The sequence below is a fragment of the Haliotis rufescens genome, unplaced genomic scaffold, assembly GCF_023055435.1.
Source record: "Haliotis rufescens isolate VD_foot unplaced genomic scaffold, xgHalRufe1.0.p SCAF_81, whole genome shotgun sequence".
Lineage (NCBI taxonomy): Eukaryota > Metazoa > Mollusca > Gastropoda > Lepetellida > Haliotidae > Haliotis > Haliotis rufescens.
In genome coordinates, this window is record NW_025964374.1 from 1,485,004 (window position 1) to 1,508,859 (window position 23,856).

General features: G+C 37.6%; 1 protein-coding gene across 2 annotated transcripts in view; it reads left to right on the top strand.

Moving 5' to 3' along the window:
• The window catches only part of LOC124142029 (suppressor of fused homolog), a 48,224-nt gene that overhangs the window by 494 nt on the left and 23,874 nt on the right, over positions 1–23,856 (top strand). For both annotated transcript variants that reach the window (XM_046510269.2, XM_046510270.2), the window contains exon 2: positions 22,565–22,699. In XM_046510269.2, the coding sequence (XP_046366225.1) occupies positions 22,565–22,699 (135 nt within the window). The remainder of the gene's footprint in view (positions 1–22,564; positions 22,700–23,856) is intronic.

Below are 23,856 nucleotides of genomic sequence, written 5' to 3' on the forward strand. Positions count from 1 at the left end.
CTCAAGCAGCAGCATATTGCCAAATAGGACAGATTATTCTAACGCTTTGTTACTGATCGAGGAAACGAAAAAACGTCAACTTCTCATGTCAGTACTTCTGACAGAAGTACCTGCCAGCATTGACTTAAAAAAATGATTCATTACTCTAGCCTAGTTTATACTTGTGATAAATAACTTAGTTGAAGATTTCTATTTGTTATAGATGTCATACAAAACACAACCATTGTAACCTTATAATGTGTGTTAGACTGATGAAGTGTAACAATAATTTCAGAAGGATGAATTCTACCTTCCATTAGCTGAGATTAACAAGCATGTTGTATATGTCGTATGCATATACATTCTTACCGTATGATTATTATTAATTATTAAATAATGCCTGTTCAAAAGTAGGATCTAGTAGTGATTTTGAAATAAGTTAGGGAAGTGGTGAACATAGGCTAAACTTATTAAGATACATTCTGACTGTATGATGTATGGTACATGTGGACGAGCTGTCTGCTGTGGTTCTGATCACTGCCCTAATTAGGATATCTGCTTATTGTGTATTAATCTTATTGATCTTCCATATTCTTATGAAATTCATGAATGCTAAAATTGCAACTCATATTTAAACTAGATGTTCTACAGATAATTTTGTAAAATCAGATCCATGATACAGATAGGAATCATGTCATATTCTCATATCTGTGCATATTTCGAAAACTTCCGCCCGTATTCCCCCTCAAAATTTATATAATAAAAAGGATTGAGCAGCTATGCATAGGAGATATAACTTCTGGAGGGCGGATACAGGCTGAAGTCTTTCCCATATCCCCCCTCAAAATTTATATAATAAAAAGGATTGAGCAGCTATGCATAGGAGATATAACTTCTGGAGGGCGGATACAGGCTGAAGTCTTTCCCATATTATTAATCCTTGAAAGGTTCAAAATAGCTACTTGTCAGAGATTGTTGAAAAGTCATCATTAGTAGTTTTCTTACCCAATTTTTGGTGATTTATGAACAAATTAGCCAAAATCAATTATAAAACATGTTTGATTAAGCCTTGATTGTTGTTTCCCCCCTGCTTCAGTAAATATTAATTGCCTGTTGTAACTATGGCAGTTTGCTTGTTTTTATGTCTGTTATACATGCTATATGCACATGATGTACATGCAAGAGACCCATGAAGATTCTAGTACCTCTAAGCTTTATTTACCATACTATTTCACTAATCCCTGTGTTATCTTTAATTCATGACACAGTCATCACAGATCTAAGATTTACTTCTTTTGACTAATTTATACATCCATGTTTCAACTTTGATAAATTCATGGGACCAGGTTGCTAACTGGTTTTGCCTGGTGCAACTAGCTTTTCATGTCAACATGCACCTGGTACAAGTTAAATCAAGTTCATTAAATCAAGAGGTGCATAATATGTGTACATAATATAGCACTTACAGTGAAATCATGTTAGTTTGGAAAGTACTGAAACCTGCTTTCCTGATGTGTACTGTTGGGAACTCACTCACTGATATATAATAAGAGGGTCGCTACTAGAGGCCTCTATTTGTTAATCATGTTCATCTGGAAATTTGTTAATCCAGACAATGTTACTTGGAATCATCCAGATTAATAGGGTTTCACTGTGGGTCTAATGTGATGAAATGTATAATGAAGAGGTTAGAGTGTGTACAAACAGTTACTGAAATGAGGGAATTCCTGAGGTCTTCTATGGTATTTGAATCAAAGAGCTCTGCCAATCTATTTACTTTATCATTAGAGATATGACAAGGACCCTTTGACATTCATGCTTAATTTCGAACAGTGATAAATTATGTTTTCCTATGAAAAAAAAATAGGGTGTTCCTTAACTTCTTTGAGAAGTATTTATGATAAATGTGTTAATAAACATGATAAATAGTCAACATATTGTGAGTAACTTCTGTATGCCTCTAATGCCCTCTATTGGTGAGTTTGAATTTGATGAAGAATGCCTTTACAGTGATTAACATATTTTTTGCATTTAAACAGTTACTATGGTAAAAAGTAGAATGCATTTACAGAGATTAACATCTTTTGTCGACAGTCACTATGGTAACATTAAGCTATCTATTAAAAGCGATGTAACTCTTCTTTTTCAAGTTGTTTTTGAGTGTTTGGTAATTTATTCTGGGGTGCTGTGATACATATCTCAATAGTAAGGTCAAGATACACAATACATGAAACTTGTGCCTTGTTCTGTCAGATCTTCAGGCATCAAAGGAAATGAAGAGAAGCCAGACCAAAGCATGTTAAGTAGATTTGAGTAGCTTCAGTCCTCTTACACATACTGGGGGCGATTGTTAGCCTAGTGGTTAAAGTGTTCACTCATCACGACGAAGACCCTGGTTTGATTCCCAACATGTTTATAATGTGTAAAGCTCATTTCTGGTGTCCCCCGCCGCAGCGTAAAGCCATACTCACTCACTCACTCTTACGCCTACCGACAGAAATAGCACTGCAGTCAGTGCTCATTCCATTTTTTATGGACTCTTTATACTCTTTAGTTGTAATGTATTTTTTATTGATGAATGATCTCATGATACAATTTGATACTTGTATTGTGTCTTAGAGTATTGTGATGTAATGAATGGCAGCATATTGTTACATCCCTTGTTGCTCCCGGGAAGATCCGCGTTACCATTGGTCTTCAGCAACCCATGCTTGTTGGAAGAGGTGACTAAACAGGATCGGTTGGTCAGGCTTGCTGATTTTGTTGTTAGCGTGTTCTCACACCCTGACGGTATGGATCGTTAATCACCTGATTGTCAAGTCGAGACTAGATTATTTACAGATGGCCGTCATACGGCTGGAATATTGCTGAGCGCAGCGTAAACAAGAAACAAACAAACAAGACATCCCTTGTGTATTTTGGAGTCACTTTGGTTTTTCAATTTAAGATTTACTGTCACTTCCGAACAAAAATCAGAGGAAAAATGAAGACTCAATTTGATGATGCCCAATTTATTTTGAATGTACTTTTTTTTGCTCAAAGCACAGTGTTACATGTTGTTGCCATGGTACAACTGAAAAAAGTGTAATACTAAAAATAAGCTTGTTCATTAAAAGAAATAGAAAATGGGTATTTACTGAGCTTGGAAAGTACTGACAGAATTTTAAAAATATATGCTTCAGTTTAATTCTACTTTTTGACATATTTATAACCATGATAACATTGTTATGCATGTTGTTGGCCCATGTTTTAATTTACAGAATTACTTAACAATAGAACATGGAGAAAGGTTATAGTATCATTGTTGGATTGAAATGAAACTGCTATCCTTACTGCTGATGTTCATTCGGGGGGGGAAAAAAAGACCTGTGAAGATCTGGGGTAGAATAGGTCTTCATCAACCCATGCTTGCCGTAAAAGGCAACTATGCTTGTCTTAAGAGGTGACTAACGGCAATTTGATGAAATCTCCCAGTCTCCCGCGAGATGGACTATTTCTCCCGCAAAACAGAATTTTTCATTTTTTAAAAAATTCGCCTCCATTGTCCTGTGAGTAAAAACAATGAACGGGAAGTTTGCGTCCCGATCTGTCCGGTAGGCTCCCGGATTAGCGACCCTTATCACAGCCACCCGCAGGGGGACCCAGATGGGCCTTTGTCCATTAATCAACTGGTAATTAAATTCATATGGTGAACGATTGAACAATGTAAACTGTTAAGAAAACTCGGATAGTCCTAACAGGTGCCTGAAGGGTTGAACTTGAAATGAAAAATCAGCCAAGTATTCATCACTTCATGAAATGAACTGTTGTCATCGTGTTCTTAGCGTGTTTATTCTTCCATAATTTAAGAACGTAGATACATATGGCCAGTCCAGTTATACATAACTTTATTGGTTATCAGATTTGTCAGAAACTTTGTTAAAACATCAAGATACCTCAAAGTTACGTCATTGAACTCTTGGAAATGAAAACAAAATATGTCCTGCAAGCGCCGTCTTCAGAAACAACACTATGCGTGATTGGTTGATTCGGTAGTCGAAATAACAATGAGTTACACGATCAGGCTTCCTCACAGCTAGGATTTCAAAGTCAAAGTTTAAAGTGAAACTTATAAATTTCCTTTTGACTGACATCGTGACTTGTGTGCACAGAAAATATCAAAACAGAACTTTATCAAATTTCGCGATAATGTATCATGTGATTATTTTACACGATTTGATTGGCTAATAGTTTGCTTGTGTCCCTGATCTGCAATCTAATTTGCATACAACAGTACTAGTCAACCAATGAGATTAATACACATCAAGGTCAGAAAGGTCAACAACGACAACGAGACTCATTTCATTCATAAATTGTAGTAAAACGTAATAGTACTTCCAAATATGGCATACATTTCTTGGAATGGAATAACGTGAACATTTCTAGGAAATTTAAGGAGCGAAGTAATGGGACTGTCAACAGACTACCGCAGACAGAAAAAAACCCAGTATATCTTATTGAAATTAAGGGCGATGATGTTGCGTCAGGATAAAGGCATTTGATATTTCTTTGGCGAATTTTGTAACCAACATCGCGCCAAATACTCAGAAAACCTGCATCGTAACGAAGCCTGACAACTGGTCGGATTGAACACGTCGTCAACTGGTCAAGCTACCGATTGTGAAATTTCAATATCTGTTTGCGTTTATCTGAGATGATCTTTGAACGAAAGTTATATGGGTAGATTGTGCTGGGTTTATTTTTGGAGGAGGAAAATCCAAACGGAAATTAAGCAAGCTGTACGTATAAGAAACTTATTGATTATTTATTGTTTCAAAATATTTGGTTTTCTTTGTAACATTATTAAAAATAAAAGTTGGAAATTATCTTATCTTCACTATCTTAAAAATCTCCCCCTTTGGAGTCAAATCTCCCCCATTTTGAAGTCAAATCTCCCACATTGTCATGATGAGGGGTTGACAGGTCTGCTCATGATATCAATCACTGGATTATTTACAGACCGCCGTCATATAGATGGAATATTGCTGAGTTCGGCGTTAAACAACAAACAATCAATCAATCAGAGAAAAAAAAGTAACATGTCGGCAATTATATAAAACTTCCATTTTAGCAAAATGATATTCATTCTGATGAAGAAGTAGAACATTATTTATTTTGGTGAAGGAAAGAATGTTATTCATGTTTGTGTATGAAAATAACTATTGCCACACATGCTGTGAATGGAGCCTAATCAATGCTAATATCAAGGAGTGAACTGTCTGCTTAAGTATTTTGTCAAGGATCCATACTGAAGGGAATGAACTGAAATTGTTTAAGTGTTGAAGGATTCAGGGTGGTCAGGTAAATAGGGTGTGTGCATTTAACACAGGAGACTATGGTATGGTTCTATGCATATAAATTACAAAGTTATTTGTGCTCGGAGCAGTGTAATAGCTGCATAGTTGCTGAAATTCACTGATGCACCATTTTATGAAGCTCATCGATGCGAATCACAATCGCTTCAGAGAAAACCGGTATAGTGTTTCACAAACTGTTTTAATTATCTGCATATCAGATGTTTAAAAGTTGATATTGATAGTTATTTTGGCAATACATAGTCCATTGTTTTGTGAAATTATTCAGTACACTGTTCAGTTGGATTATATCTCATGTATGCTACTGTAGCATTTGAAACCATGTCAGCTTTTGTTTTCAACATTAATATTAAAATTTGAGTACATTCATGCAGGTTTAGAATAGTGTGATGCATAGTGATTCTGCTGATTAAAGAGGGTGTTGGGGTAGCCTTTGGCTTGTCACGCCGAAATGTGTTTGTCTGGACCAGACAATCCAGTGATTGACATCATGAGCATCGATCCACGCAATTGGGAAATGATGACATGCACCAACCAAGTCAGCGAGTCTGACCACCTAGCATTAGTCGCCTCTTACGACAAGCATAGTTGGCTTTTACGTCAAACATGGGTTGCTGAAGACCTATTCTAACCCGGGTCTTCACGGGTGTAGTCACTCCAAAGACCTGGGTTTGATTCCCCCACATTGGTACAATGTATGAAGACCACTACTAGTGTCCCTGGGAATATATGACTGGACTATGACTAAAAGCATCTAAAACAAAACTTTTACACTCATGAAGAAAGTATCGCTGTATGTATCGTATCATGAACACTGTACCACATTGTATCACAAACGAAAGCTTGCAATACATTAACACTAACACTATTCAAATTGTAACTTTTTTTGTTCAATATATATTTATTTAGGGTTCTGTGTATTATTTAAGTAAATTCAATACTTAATGATAATAATATTCCCTACTTCATTTTATCACCTTATTTTAGCACCAGGACATTTTGGCAAATGTATACTTGAATTTTATTCAGTCACAATTACATTTTAGTAAACGATTATTCAGTTTTTGACAAAGATATGGAGAAAGTTGTGCTTGACAACAACTAATTCCCCTTGTGGAATCCATGTATGTTAATGATCAACCACAATCTTTGCATGTATGCATCAAAAACAAATAACCATGAACTTCGCCAAATTAGTTTTCAGGGAAACTGCTTGTCAATTAATAATGAGAGTTGATTCTTCAGGAGATAGGCCCCCTGGGCCTTCCTTATCTCTGTGGGGGGTCATGAGCTTCTGTGTGGGGGGTCTGGCCTTTTCACATCACCCAGCTACAGCAGCAACAGACCATTACTAAGCACTAGATACATTATACATGATCAGAGCTATATGCTTGTTTTGCAGCCCCAAACATGGATAGTGAATATTGATACCTGATTGATGACAAAATGTGGTGATGGGGATTTGTCTGTATTAGTAACAAATATCTAGATTTTGTATGCTTTTGTGTTAGTTAAATTGACCATGTGATGGTATTATTTGAAATTATGGCTGTCACAATCGGATTCTTGAGACAAAGCTTATTGATAAGGCTTAAAAAAAAGTAGTGTGTATTTAGCCTCTAACACTGACCACGTAACAACACTACCACAAAACCTCCCCATCAAGTCTACAATATTTGGCAAGTCTAGATTCTGTTCTTCTTTCTGTTCTATGTTAATAGATAATTTTTGCAAAAGGTGATTAAATATTAGTTTAGCCTTTTTTGTTTCTATTTGGTATAATATTATGTTATCCCCCACATAATATATTCAGTGTTTTGATCAACAATATTACACCTGGTTATACTGTTTCTAAATATGGCCTGTAGGTAATTAGTGTTTCGGTCACTATGAAAGCTAAAAAAACTCAACTTTTTTACTTTCGATACTTTTGGGCAGGGCGGTTGGGTAGCCTAGTGGTGAAAGCGTTTGCGTCACGCCGAAGACACGGGTTCAATTCCCACCATGGGTACAATGTGTGAAGCCCATTTCTGGTGTCCCCTGCCGTGATATTGCTGGAATATTGCTAAAAGTGGCGTAAAACCATGCTTACTCGATACTTTGGATCTGAGAGTCAAATGAGCTTTATGTTGGAGCATGGTTGTCCCGTCATCTTTGTTGACTATATATCCAGGTGAGCTACAGTGCCCGTGGGTCTATTTTATATTGTCTTTTTATCTCCTGCAACACGTTTATAGAGGGGGTTATTAAAATGGACACTGTCCGTGCATCCGTGCAACATGTCGTTTCTAGAACAGATCTTGAAAAACGTACAATATTTCTTCACCAAACTTGGCACAGATTGGTCTTGTGGTGAACTGGTGCCTTTTGATGGTTTGGGATTTTTGAAAAATTTATTTTGACAACTTTGACTTAGGCTGAAAATGAGGGTGGTGCTTGTTTCTGGAGCATGTGTTGAAAATGTTAAAATATTTCTTTACCAAACATGACACATAGATAGATCTAGCTTTGAACTGTAGCCTTTTGATGGTTTGGGATTTTTTAAATAAATATTTTTTTGAGTTTCCATGGCAACGAGTTTCATATATTTATTCACGACAAGTATTTACCATTGGGTTTGGATTGTGATCAGGTTCTTATTTTTAGGCACTTTTATACCAACATAGGTAAAAGGTGGATGGGGCCTTGTGGATAACAGTGGTTAAATTCCAGTGTAATCTCTCAGCTAAGGAACAATTACATGAAATACCTTAAAATAACATCAGTAATTTCTTGTCCTTGGTATTCCACCAGTTCATGAGATAGTAACATGTGCCAAGAGAAAATATTAAAATACATATTTTTTTTGAATAGAGTTGTCATTTTGACAGAAAACAGGAAGTTTTATACGGTTTCCTCTCAGTGGGCAAAATCCATTGAATGATGTTGAGTATGTTGTGGCGTTACCCAGCAGTTTTATTTTTATTTTTGTGCTTCAGGGATGCTTGTTATTTTGGGGTTTATCCTTGATCATGGAACCATTTTTTTGTGCAGATCCTGAAGCACCTTTGAAACTGTTTTATATTAGTTGAATGTTTAACTTAGTTACATTTTGTCTCTCATATGAGACTTATTTTATGTTATTCCATGTTAGGAAACTCGCAGAATATGTCCCCAATGCCCCATGGTTGTCTCTCCATTGGGATTCTGTGAAAGAATAGGTCTCCAGGACCACATGCTTGTCTCCCTGTGGGTTTTCAGGACAGAATAGGTCCCCAGTACCCCATGCTTGTCTCCCTGTGGGTTTTCAGGGCAGAATAGGTCCTCTCTCCATGGTGACTATGTGGAAGAAAGCTCACTTGGAGGTGTAAATACCCCATGCTAATCAACAGAGCCAACTGACGAGGACTTGGTTGGCACGTGTGTCGTGACTTATTCAGTTGATAAATATCCATTTATGGTTAATTTTCTTCAACATTACCAATTCATAAAACAGATACAAAGAGGACAGATGTAATCAATTTTGTAAGTTCTTACATTCATTTGAAATATCAAGAGCTTAAGATAACAGCAAAAAATGAAATACTTTTGAAGATTTATCAGATTCGGTGTTGACATTGGCTTGATACTGCAAGGAAAGTTTATGGCAGGAGATTAGAGGTACTGTTTAAACTGCTAAGACAGCTCTTGAACATTATTTCAGAGGGTCGAAACAGGTTGAATTTATCTGCCCCCAGGGGTTTCTACAGGTCTTGGGTGCATGTGAAGTGTATGAAAAAGACTTTGTCGTGGTTCATTTGGTAGCGGGAGAGCCCTCGCTGACAGTCAGATTTACCTCCACCACATGTGGAGATCCGGGGTGGGTGGTGGCAAATGCTGATAGGCCTTGTTGATCAGTGGGGGGACGTAATTTAGTCTGGAGCTGTACCCCCTGGAGGGTGAGGGAGTCGGGTGGGTGGGGGGTAGAGGGGGGTATTAATTTAGGGTAGGTAGGTTTGTGTTACCCCCAGTGTACCTGAAGACTTTGCTTTTGCGTGTGAGCGGGTTTGTGTGTATGTGGTGTGTGTGAAGGCAGGTGAGGAAGAGGGGTGGGGATGGGGGGTGGGGAAGAAGTGTAGGGTGTGCCTGTGTGTGGGGGTGTGCCTGTGTGCCTGTGTGTGGTTGGGGTGGAAGAATGAGAAGGTTCCGAGTGTTTTGAAGGATGGGGAAGGTATGTGCTTGTTGAGGGTTTGGATTGTCATTTGTTCCAGGCTCTTTTAGCTCACCTGCTCTGGACAATAATATCATGGGCTGCTGGACATTGTTTTCAGTAAAAAAATAAATCACGCCTGCTATTGTACGTTTTGTTGCTTGCTAAATTTTTCATTTACAAGTGTAAATTTAGTTTAATAAATCCAACATGAAACATATTTAGCAAAAGCATAGATATTTGCCATTGATACAAATTTATTTTCAAAAAGATGAACTAAACAAATTATTTGCAAATTGGGCATCATATTATTTACTGTTTGAAGAAGAATGATTGTGTCCCTTGAATACCTTAAATTGTGTCGGGGCGGTCGGGTAGCCTAGTGGTTAAAGCGTTCGCTTGTCACACCGAAGATCCGGGTTCGATTGTCGACATGAGTACAATGTGTTAAGCCCATTTGTGGTCTCCCCCGCTGTGATATTCCTGAAATATTGCTAAAAGCAGCGTAAAACCATACTCACTCGCTCACTCACTCACTCACTCACTTAAATTGTGTCACCTTTTTTATTTTAGGCGTGGACCATATATATGTATAGTTCATGTTTCTGTCAGGAGGAATCAAAGTACTCTGCGAATGGATTGAGAGAAAAAATTATCCACAATCTCTCAGTAAATTTGTAGAGACTAACATTTAGTCCCAGAAATAAATTTAAAGTTACTTAAAAATATACATCTACAAATAAAAAGTAAAATCCAAATACAGCCCACAACATTATGCTTTTTTCAGGGCTAGATGCTGAGGTAATCTAGACTTGCCAAATCATTCTAGACTTGAGTTGGCTTCATTATATAATTTATTCTTTTGGGTCTTAGCAGGGAGACAAACTAATGTTGTATATGGGTTGCAGTGCCCTAGGTACAGCTATCTTTTTATGTCAGGAATTTAAAAAAACTTTTGGAAGCAGATTTAGTGAAATGAGGATTTGTTACATTATCAGAATATGAGTGAGTGAGTGAGTTAATGCTTTACGTCACATCGGCAATATTTCAGCCATATCGTGACGAGTTATCAGAATATGAAATGTTTTGGTCTTACATAAATAAGTGAAAAGAAATGAATGAACGCGTCACGGCACTGCCTTGCTGGGGTAAGTGGTTAGACAATGGGTTTTGTTACAGTGCGACAAGGTATATCTTGTGACATCTGTATGTGGGAGGTGTCAAATTTGTCGAAAGAACTCTGTGATCAGTCGTGTGTTGAGGTAACCTCGGTCGTAGATAAGGTTTGAACAGGGGGCCCATTGGGTCAGGTGATGGCTTGATACTGTGGTGGGAGGGAGTGATCGGGTGCTTGGGTGTGTGATGGGTCAGGGAGTGACCAGGGTGCTTGGGTGTGTGATGGGTCAGGGAGTGATCGGGTGCTTGAGTGTGTGATGGGTTTGGGGAGTGACCAGGACCAGGGTGCTTGAGTGTGTGATGGGTTGGGGGAGTGACCTGCTTGCTTGAGTTTGTGATTGGTTGGGGGAGTGATCGGGTGCTTGAGTGTGTGATGGGTTGGGGAGTGACCAGGATGCTTGAGTGTGTGATGGGTTGGGGAAGTGACCAGCGAGCTTGAGTTTGTGATATGGGTTGGGGGGTGATCGGGTGCTTGAGTGTGTGATGGGTTGGGGGGTGATCGGGTGCTTGAGTGTGTGATGGGTTGGGGGGTGATCGGGTGCTTGAGTGTGTGATGGGTTCGGGGGAGTGACCAGGATGCTTGAGTGTGTGATGGGTTGGGGGAGTGACCAAGGTGCTTGAGTGTGAAGTGTGTGTGAGAATGATCAGGGTTGATTGAGTGTGTGTGTAAGGGGGTAGGGGGAGTGACAAGGGGACCTTCAGTGTTTGTGGGGGTGATCTGGGGGTGCTTGAGTGTGTGTGTGTGTGTGGGGGGGGGGGGGGGGGAGGAGGGGGCGGGGTGAGACTTGGGTCCTCAGTTTTTGTGGGCGTGATCAGGTGTGCTTGAGTTGGGGGGTGAAGTGGGTGGGTCAGTGATCAGGGGTCCTCAGTGTTTGTTGGCGTGATCTGGTGTGCTTGAGTGGGGGGTGAAGAGGGTGGGTCAGTGATCAGGGGTGCCTGTATTAAGGGAGGAGGTGAGGCATGATAATGAGATGACAGCAGAAGTGGGAAATGATGAATATTAAAGGGGGTGAAGGATAATTCTTATTGGTCATGTATACCATTATCTTGCTTACCTTGGAGGTAAAGCAGTGTTTACAGCTTGATTATGTTACAAGAGACTGGACAAGAACCCAGGCTTTAGTGTTTTTCCGTAATTTACCCCTGCTCAGCGTCCACGCAAGGGTTCGGCCTATGCTCAGCGTCCACGCAAGGGTTCGCCCTACTAAGGCCTACAGTGACAAACGCCTACAGAAGAGTAGGTGTGTGAGGGTGGGGGGGGAGGAAGTAATTGCCTAGTGTAGCCTAGTGGTTATGGCTTTGGTTCTTCATATCAAAGGCTCAGGTTTGATTCTCACATGGTGTCCCCTACTTTGATGTTTTAGTTTGGTTTGTTTGTTGCACTCAGCAATATTCCAGCTATATGACGCGGTCTGTAAATAATCGAGTCGGGACCAGACAATCCAGTGATTAATATCATGAGCATCGATCCACGCAATTGGGATTGATGACATGCATCAACCAAGTAAACGAACCTGACCACCCGATCCCGTTAGTCGCCTCTTACGTCAAGCATAGTCGCCTTTTACTGGAATATTGCTACAAGTGCTTGTATTCACTCACTCACTCACTCACTCACTCACTTACTCAAAATGCACCTAAAATTCTCTCACTCACTCACTCACTCATTCACTCACTCACCAAAAACACACTCACTTACTGCAATGCTTCTAATGTGAATTCATATTTAATTCTCAGCTCCCTTGGGAAAATACTTCCATGCAATATTACTGGAGTATGGACCAATAGCCTTCCAATACCCTAAGGGGAGTTGAGAAAGATGAATGATTAACGCAAGATTGGGGATTGACACTGAAGGGGAGTTGGGCGAGAGCGTGGAGGTGGTAAAGATAATGATCCAATGGTAAAAAGTAGCCGCACAATGCCAATCAATGAGAAAAAAAACAAACCCGGTAAATCCAGGTGGATAACATATACAAAAAGTATGAACGAGATTTGCCAGAGAATCAATGAATTGAAACTGATGGATGATTGCCGACTCTCTGCTAACTAGCTGGAAATTTTGGACTTTGTCAAGGGGACTTATTCATCTGCTAGACAATGTTTCTTTTGTCCGAGTGCAGGGTTATTGTGAATTGCGGTGTTAGTGTTACTGATAGTATGTTATTATGTGGAAGTACTGGGATAGTGAGGATCACGTTTCTCCAATTCGCAGATGTAGGGGGTGATATTTGATGTGACCCTAACAAGTCTCAGTTGACATTAACTGGTTAGAGTTAGCTTTGATTATGGCTGATCAATTTCCTTGTCTTGAATTTAATGCTTGCAGTCTACCATATGTTGAATGTGGAGATATTAGGGGGCAACATTAAACTTTTTTAGACCGGTGTTCATGATCGAAGTACAACATCCGTTGGCAAGGTTGGAGCAAATCAGGCTTGACATAGGCGAACAAAAATGTTTCTCGTTATCGCAGCTGTCGGTGTGTTGTGTCTTTTATGTCATTGATATTATACACAGCGAGTGCAGGTGACTCCCAACACACTTCAGTGACATGCATAAGAAAGTTAATCATGGCATTTATGATAAAACAATACACTGAAGTTTGTTTATTATGAGGTATAAGGATGCTCAATTTTGAAAAAATTGCCTGTATTTTGTATAAATGGCGGGTCACGTGACCTTGTCGTCTAAGGTGCCGCAATTCGCAGTGCAGAGTTGAGTCCCTTGGGCAGGCCAACAACCTATCATATTGGGTTCGAGACCTGCCTTACTTCAGGCTTTCCTCCCACATCAAGCTGACACACCGTGATATAACCGGAATACTTTCTAAGCGGTGTTAAACCCAATTCACTCTATCACTTATATAAGCGGATAACAAGAGTGGATTTTGTTTCCAGGTCACTTCTTTATGTCCAGAAGCCTTTTAGGGCCAGTTGATTTTTTGATTTTTTTCAATACATGTGAGATTGAAATTTCAAGATACAAACTTGAAATTTCAACTTATCAACTTGAAATTTCAAGAAAATAATTAAAAACAATGGCCTTAAATGGCTTCCGCATTTATGTGCTGTATTTATGTTCTTTTCACTGTAAATATATTTACCATCCAGCACTATCTGACTGATGTGAATTCTTGTTACTGTACCGGTAAATATATTTACCATCCAGCACTATCTGACTGAAGTGAATGCTTGTTACTGTACCGGTTAATATATTTACCATCCAGCACTATCTGACTGAAGTGAATGCTTGTTACGGCATCGGTAAATATATTTACCATCCAGCACTATCTGACTGAAGTGAATGCTGGTTACAGCATCGGTAAATATATTTACCATCCAGCACTATCTGACTGAAGTGAATGCTGGTTACTTTATCGGTAAATACATTTACCATCCAGCACCATCTGACTGAAGTGAATGCTTGTTACAGCATCGGTAAATATATTTACCATCCAGCACTATCTGACTGAAGTGAATGCTTGTTACTGTACCGGTAAATACATTTACCATCCAGCACTATCTGACTGAAGTGAATGCTGGTTACTTTATCGGTAAATATATTTACCATCAAGCACAGATTAATATTATAGTTGACTTGCTAAACCGGCCTACATATGTTGTTATTCAGAATTAAATGTAAATATTCAGATACACAGTTAATTTATACATGTTTTGACAAACCTAAACACTTTTGTTAGAATAAATCCTCCATATTAATATAAAAAAGTATTGCTTTTGACATGTTTGAGTGATAAGTGGGTGGTAAAGGGTACATTGTGTGATAAATTATTGAATGTTTGAGTTTCTCCAGATTTGAAAAACTTATTCACTTCATGTTTAGAACATTTTAAGTATGTTGAGATATGAAATGAAAGCAAATGTTTGATAAGCTTATAAAAATAGGGGGAAAAGAGCCTTTCATGTAGATAACATCCCTTTCATGTAGATGTGTAAATATGTTTCTTTCCAGTTGTATATGTACAGAATGTGACAAAATAGTGCCGTTCAATCAGGGTTTTACATCGCCTTGTGAAAATGAGTCATGATGTCTTATCATATATATTTTTTGTGGGGGGCTCATTTTCAAAGTTTTAGAGTCATGTTTTTCTTTACATTACAGGGGGGTGGTTGGGTAGCCTAATGGTTAAAGCGTTCGCTCGTCACGCCGAAGACCCGGGTTCGATTCCCGACATGGGTACAATTTGTGAAGCCCATTTCTGGTGTTCCCCGCCGTGATATTGCTGGAATATTGCTAAAAGCGGCATAAAACCAAACTCACTCACTCACTCACTCACTTTACGTTACAGTTGAGTTCTCACAGTTGAGTTCTTAGATAAATTTGACCGCCTCCGTGGTCTAGTGGTAGAGTGTCCGCCAGGAGAGCAGAAGATTGGGGGTTCTATCCCCAGCCACGTCATACCAAAAGACGTTAAAAGATGGTACTTGTTGTTACCCAGTCTGGCGCTCGGCATTAAGGAGCTAAAACAAGCACTGGTCTGCACGGAGTCAGTATACTGTGTCTGAGTGGGTTATTCATGTTAAACTGTGGCATGGTATCTTTTAGTGGGCTAGCACTATAAATCGGCATCAGTCCAGACTAGTACAAGCAGCCACACACACACACACTTACACGTACATGCACATCGCTATATAGGTTCAATAATGTTTGATGTGACGTCAAACCCCATTTTCACCTTATCTCACCTCAGATATATTTAATTCTGAAAGTTTGTAGATTTGTTAAATTTTAAATGCCTAGTAGAGTTGGAGTCAGTATTTCTTTTTAAATCTTGTAAATTCTCAGTCTGAATTTAGATTTCATTTGTGACTCATATCAAAGGGTTTTGCGAATATTTTAGAAAATTATTGTGTCAAATATGCAGAAATGTAAAACCCTGTTCTATACTTCTTAGGGTTATAATTTTAAGAGTAAACAGTCAATTTGGGCCTTTAGACCTAAAAATGGCAGCCAAGTCGAAGTGTCTCTACAGAGTAAATAGAATGTTTACATAAGATAGTTTAAGATCAACTTCTCTTTGTCAAGAGAACTAACAAGAACTAAAATGAACTAAACATGTTGGTAATTAAAACCAGCCAAGCTTTTCAAAGTGAGGCCATTTATTTTTTATGAGTTTGATTTATGAAATTGGCTAACACTTCAATGTAGGTGGTTGAAAAATATATAAAAATAATGTTCAATTTCTTCTAATTTTAGATTTGGTTTGTCAGTTGGTCTTGTAAAGAAACTATATAACATGATAACTCCTGACTGTGGTGTATATTCACCACTGTTAGAAGCATGGAGTTGTAATTCCTCGTGGTGGTCTCTCTAAATTCATGCCTGCTTGCACCCACTGGTCAGTAACTAGAAATCTCCCATGTGGGAGGTCAGTTCCTTCACCGATAATTACCATCTTGTTAAGACCTATGTTATTCTCACCTGATCCGTGGGCGGGGATTTCACTATGGATGCCTGGCTACCTGTGTCTTGACGAGAAGAAAGAGCCTGGCTAGAGGAATGTCGGGACTTAGCAGGGGAGGGATAACTTCACCATGTGTTATAGACAGCACCTAAAAATAGTTTTGTTCAAAGTTGGGGTTAAGTTCTTATTTTCTTATATTCAGAGATATTTTAACATTGTATTTTGAGATTGCATTCAATGCGATAATATATAACTAAGCATTAAAATCTCGTCCTATTTATTGTCCTATTATCTGTGAAATACAGGTTACCTTTACAAACCAATAAGATTGGTTATTTTACATATTAACATGAATTGGGAAATTTTAAAAAGTTTTCAATATTTGATGACAGTTGTTGTAGACTTTGAGCTGAATATCGGTCTCTCAGCTGGTCTAGATATATCCCTGTACTTCTAGCCAGTGATTTGTTAATCCAGAAATTTGTCACTGCGGATGATTTTACGGGATTGGTATGGCCATGGAATGCAGGAGTTTTCACTGTAAGCAGGTTTTGTATGTATACTGAACTAAATAAGTTAGGGATCCTGAATATGTCTGGGGATATTTTTTATGAAATTGTGTGCTCAATCTTTACTTAAATATATTCTTTAAACTATTCATGATCACCAACCACTTTTATTCAGTATATGACGTACATGACTGCAAAAAATATTAACACTAAAGTGCTCTACAATCATCATAAATATTATGCCCTGAATGATATATATGCTATTTCATTATTATCCTATCAGATCCAGCAAATTATCACCATCAGACAATCAAAATGATTAATATTGATTATTTCAGGAGAAATACAATGGCAATATTATGATGTGGGAGGTCAGGGCGGGGTCGGGATGATATAGTTGATTATCCCGTGGAGACCCCACATGGAGCATGTTTACCCCCACAGCACATTAGACTGGAGGATTCCCCCACCTTTTCTCATAGGGAGATGCCATAACTTAGTGGTAGAGAAAAGGGTAGTGACAGCGTCACAAAGACTCCCTGTATGTGGGACTTCACAGGGGGGCACCTAGTGGTTGAGAATATTGATCCAGATGCCCCCATGTGGACTATAGCATGTATACACGGCCAGGCGGGCCGGGCTCGTATACACCAGCCGGGATATATACAGCGTATACCATGGTGGGGGTGCTAGAGATATGGACATGCTTGGCAGATTAGGGTCTGGGGAGGCCAGTGATAATTAGTTGTGTTGTTGTGTTGGTTGAAATGATTTTTTGATATGTCAGGTGCTAACTGATTTAGATTTCCACATGTAAACCGCTGTGTTAAGATTAATGTCTTTGAGTTGGGGATGGTATATTGTAGGGTTCAGTCTTTGAAGTTTGGAGAGGGAACCTTTGATTATTGTTAGCGCTTCAGTTTTTAGCTCACCTGACTGAAAGTGAAGTGGGCTTATGTTGTGGCGCTTTGTCGTCCGGTTGTTTGTACGGCCTACAAGTTTGAACTGTGTGTGAATGATACCACCTATGGTGGCATATTTTGATTTTTAATCAAGACCTTTACCTACCCTAATATTTCTGAACATCTATTAAACTACATGGCTAATGAAGCTGAAACTTTGTATGAATCATCAGCTATGAAGTCACAGAATTCTGATCAGACTTGAAACTTGGCCATTACAGCAGCCACATTGAAAATATTATTTTTGCCCATTATTTTGGCATTTATCATTGTCATTTGTCTTTATGATATTTTTTTGTAGCAACATATAATATGTTGTTGGGCATATTTTTATTTTTGATCAAGTTACAACATTAGGTTTTGATGTTCCTACTTTTTTCTAGTGTTGCTGCATTTTTGACATCTATGGATCTATTATGAAGTTATTATTTCACAAATTGTTGGAAATACTGTGATACTTGTTCAGAGATCTAAAATTTGTTGGATAATCGACACAGTAGATATGTAAATATGAGGTATGACCACTATTTATTTTTTGCAAAGTTTGAATTTGGTTCAGATGTCAAGAAATGTTTCAAATGTTTGTTGTCTGCTTGTGTCGTGGATTCCACTTGTCAGCACTCTTGATGAAGACTTAGATTAGGATGGTAGAATTACTATCTTTCTAATCTGGATTTTTAGAAAACAGATGCATTTATGATTGTTATGTTGATCTGATAAAACTGGTATGCGATAAAAAACCCAATAGTGAATGACCTTCAGGATACATCATGTAGATAATGTCATTGATGGTGATAAAAAAACCCATCCTTCTCCATACATTACCAGAGCCTGTATAGCCCATTGCATACTGGCACTTGCAGATACCTCTGCAGAGTTGTGTCCCTTAGCTGTGTGAGGAATTGCTGATAGTGGGTTCAAATCCTAGGTCCACCCTTAAATTATGTTCCACACCGTCGTACCAATGCTTGTGTGTTCAAACTGATAAACAATGAAGACCTGTGTGTCTCTTTGGGCTTTGCTCCAATATCAGATGACATTCTGATTTTTTAGAAGCAGCTTGGAATCTTAACTCTTTCACCATATTGGAATGGGAAAATATTTTTGTGGGAAAACTTAATGGTAATTATTTGATGCTACAGTCGATACACATTAATCTTGATAACGGTTTACTGCTTTGTTTGTTTGTTGTTTAAAGCCACACTCAGCAATATTCCATCTATATGAGGGCGGTCTGTAAATAATCGAGTTCTGATCAGACAATCCAGTGATTGACATCATGAGCATCGATCCACGCAATTGTGATAAGATTACATGCATCAACCAAGTCAGCGAGCCTGACCACCCGATCCCATTAGTCGCCTCTTACAACAAGCATAGTCGCCTTTTACAGCAAGCATGGGTTGCTGAAGACCTATTCTACTCCGGATCTTCACGGATCCAAAGGTTTAATGCATTTGGAAACTTATCTGGAGATATTTATCGTTAACTGACATTAGGTGTCATGAATTGTCTTCTTAAGACTGACAATTTAATGTTCAAGGTTTGAGAGGGGCTGGGATTTCTGTTTGAGACAGGATATTTTTTATTCAGCACTGAAAAAACACAGGTTTCTCCTGTACGGGAGGAGCTCATCAGATTTTGGGGAGACTGAACACGTTACTTTTTAAACATCAAGCGTAACCATTTAACAATTAAATTTGTGTGTAACACCTGAGGACAGTATATTGTTTTTGCAGTATTTTCCATTTTCTGGAAACAGATTAGATTTTATAGAATATATATCAGGGACCTGTTCCACAAAGTGATCATAGCGCTAAGGTGATCGTAACTCCCATGCTTTAACCTAGGTTTATAACAGCCGTAGCGCTACAATTGCTTTGTGGAACAAGGCCCTGGCCCCCTACCTTAGAAAATCAAGTGGTCGTCCCCTTATAGGACATTCTATCCTGTGGTGGTAGCGTCCTTTAGACTTATATTTGGTGTAGCTGTTAACACAAATCCTACAGTAGTGGAGTCCTATGGACTCATATTTGGTATAGTTTTAACACAGAAATCCTACAGTAGTAGCGTCCTGCAGACTTATATTCAGTATAGTTGTTAAAACAGAAACCCTACAGTAGTAGCATCCTGTAGACTTATATTTGGTATAGTTTTAACACAGAAATGCTATTGTAGTAACGTCCTGTAGACTTATATTCAGAATAGAAATAGAAAATAGAAATCCTACAGTGGTAGCGTCCTTTAGGCTTATATTCAGTATAGTTAATAAAACAAAAATCCTAAAGTGGTAGCGTCCTGTAGACTTATATTCAGTATAGTTGTTAAAACAGAAATCCTAAAGTGATAGCGTCCTGTAGACTTATATTTGGTATAGTTGTTAACATGGAAAGCAGGGAAAGTAGGGAAACAGGACACAAGTTACTGTTCAAATTCAGAGAACATGTTTTATACATCATGGAGTGTTTGTGGCCTTTTGCTTATAAGAAATGAAGAGATATATTTATGTTGGCATTACTGCAGGATTGTTAAAATTCTTGTCTGCAATGGAAGTAGACAAAGAAGAAGGTGTAATTACGGCAACAGTAAAGATACTGTAGATCATATTTTATCACCTCATAACCAACCATTATTTTCAGATTAAGTTGTATTTTCTGTGTATATATTATAAGCATACACAATCATTAACCATTTTTATGGGAGTTAAATAAGAATGTTTATACCATGAGAATGTGTCAGATATTGGATATTTGAAACACTTTTATTTTTCAGTTCATGAATTGAGCGACGATGGCTAAGAGCCACCTACAATCATAAAAATGGGGAGAAATATTTGCCAGCTCACTCTATTTTTTTTCAATTAGAATATTTAGAAATAAAACTACAAAGTAAAACAAACGTAGTGTTGAAAATTTCTCATATCAACATGATCAAGTGATCCAGCTCCTAGTGAAGTCAGACTGATATGGTCAATATAATAAAGTACCAACATAAAATCTTTTAAATGAAAACTTATTTCTGTATTAGATGTGCGCAGTATTACCGGTATACCCCGATTTGAAACACTAATGAATACGTAGCACAATACGTTGGAAAGTCCTGGTATATTGCGTTTTTTCAAATCATGCATATTTTCCTCTTCTTGTCAAAGTTTACATAAGTGACAAGTTGAATTGAAATTCAGAAATTAGCAACTGATTCCTGTGCTAAAAAATGCTAAACTATTTGCTGCCAGCTTCCCCTATATGATGTGAGTAATATACATATATTGTGACCATAGTAATATCCAACAAAATGGATGACAACAAACAGAGCTCCAGATAAGCTTTTGGTGTTGTGGGTATTTTACCCATGCATTTTAAAATCATTTGGTATCAGTAATTCTATCTGGGTATTCAAATTTCTGTTACCCACTAGTTTTTACACATGTGGATTTTAAAGTTAAATATTTAAAAACACTATTCATCTAGTCCCTGCAAACTGGTGTCATGTGGGTTCGAGGGCTTTATAGGACTCACAAATACCACGATACTTCCACAAGAAAGTGTGATGGCAAATTATCATTATGTAACTGTCATCGTGGAGTTTGGCAAGGTTGACGGAATGCCCGTTTATAATTTCAAAATAAGTTGCTGATTTGCTAATCGAATACTCAGGGTTACTTCACAATATTTTGATGATACACACAAGTTTTTTTTTGTAGCGTATCTGTAATGTTCGTTGCGTATTTGATACGCTTGGATTTTATTTTACTGCATATTTCTGCATTTCTGATGCATATTTTACGCAGATACGCAGCTTATCTGGAGCTCTGCAACAAAGGTATTGGGAAGTTGGGTGGGAGTCTATGGTATGGGTCCATTTATTCGGCTTATTAACAAATTACGGACGAAAGAGCGCATGCAATATATTAATAAATTGCAAAACGAAAATCAGGCCCAAACCCATCACTATTCGGTATTGATATTTTATATCGAATGTGAAATGTGAGCATTTATCATTCATGGCTATCTTACCAAACCCCCAACACAATGGGCACAATGGTAATCCAATTTATTTAGTACCATAAAATGTATTTTTAGCGTCATTTCTTACGACCCGTGCTTATTTTTTAGTTTAAGATCCCTGACCTGTAAAAAAAGAGTGGCATTGTTTGTTAATACATCAGTTATTTTTTCCTGCAACAATTTGTTGTTTTGGCTCCTAGAAGACCCAGGAAATATTTAAATGAAAGCATTTAACCAACCAAGACAGTGAGTTAAGTTGTTTGCCATAAATGCAAATGTTTGCAGAAGAAATGTTTGAAATATTAAACATGATTAACAATATCAATGGGTGTTGAAATTAAGACAAAATAGTTACAATTAACCACATCCAATTTTTTCTTGCCATCCTCTCATATTGACATTTTCTATGTTATTTCACTGCTGCATTTTGTAAATGAAATGTATCAGGGAATACTTACAGTATGTAAACTGCCAAAATTAATATTATAGTCTGTCAGAACTCATCCCAATGACATATATATATTATAATACCTTTATTATAATATATTTTGAAGACTTGAAGACAAAGTCAATGAAAGTCACTATTGGAAATTTACAAGGCCATTTCTGATAAGAAATTAATATGTAAGATAGATAATATATATTCCAAAATATACAATTTTCTGCATATAGGTTAAATTATATTAATCTCCTTCATATAATATATTATAAGGTAGAAATGATTGGTAGATAATTGTCCTAAATAAATAAATGTTCAGGTATGAAAGAATGTTTGAATGTAATTTCAAGATTTTTTAAGCAAACTCATCCTCAACACTACTAGAAAATTATTTTTAGACAAGATTTAATAAATGCCTTTTTCCAGCAGAATCCATTTGCCATCCTCTCCTCTACTTGTGATGCAAGAGCACTCCTCCGAGCTCCTGCCTGGGGGTAGGCATGAACATGACGGGGAAACTTATTTCCATGTTTCTGTTTCAGGCTGGGTGGGCCAGACCCCCTGGATTATATTAGCATGTACGCCAACCCTGGCGACCTCGGCAGGCATATTCCTCCCCACTGGCATTATATCAGTTTCGGGCTTTCCGATCTCCATGGCGACGGCAGAGTACACGAGTAAGTGAAATTTGCAGATATATTTTAATGGTAAAGGATAAAAAAAGTTGTATTTTGTTCATTTTTATGATTCATGCCTTATTGATGTTTTTGCAGATTTATTTGTTTTTGTAAATTGTATATGTTGGAAAAATGTGTTGTGCTGTGAGTTTAATAGTTTATTTTACATATATGTTTGATACTTATTTAAGATAAGGTATAGTTTTATTTTTTTGTTTTTTTTTCATCAGTGTTATACAGGATCTTGGTAAAAATTTCATTCATGTGGAAGTTTTCATTGTTGAAAATGTAATGATATTAAGATATTCCTTATGACATGCTAATGAGATGATGTCAAAATATTACATGATTGGATGCAGCTAGCTTCATTTATATACCTATTTATAGTTCTTTAATCAAGTGTATTGTAGGCCATAGGCCCATGATGCAAGTGTAAAATGTACAGTGGAAGTTCAAGGTTCACATTTAGGCCACACATTCTTCATTTTTCGTTTCACAAGCCCACCTCCCCTACTGAAAATCAGCCAGTCTAAGAAATAAATTAATCATAAAAATATTTATTTTTATTATGTTTCCTGCTTGTAATATATTTGTGAAAAAGTCAGAATAAATCCATGAAACATTTAATGAAGAAAGATTGGTCCAAATAAAAATAAAAATATGTATCAATTATTTATTTATTTATATGAAAGTTATTCTGCTGTGGAGTTAAAACTGCAGGTGGCCTCTTGAATCACTGGTAGTGATGTAGGCATGGAATTTATATATAACATTTGATATTATATAAGAGGGTCGTCTATATTACAAGCCGGAGACATAATACAAATAAATATCTTACATTCTATATATACTAGCCACATAAAGAAACTGTGCACGGAGAAAATATAGATATAAGGGCACACCGTTCATTTATGAAAGATAGGTTTGAACACAACAATTATTGGAGACATTCAAACGCTCATGCACGTGTCATGCGATATGACGTCATTGATGGGGGCCTATGGACGTGCAATGTGTTACTGCACGTGCATCCTGTGCAGCTGTACACAGCATGTGCAACTCAAAATTCGCTGTCACTTTGGAAAGCATGATCTGTGGTCATTAAAAAATTCAAAAATTCTCAGGCACAGACACAAGCATATCACAAGCAAATCATG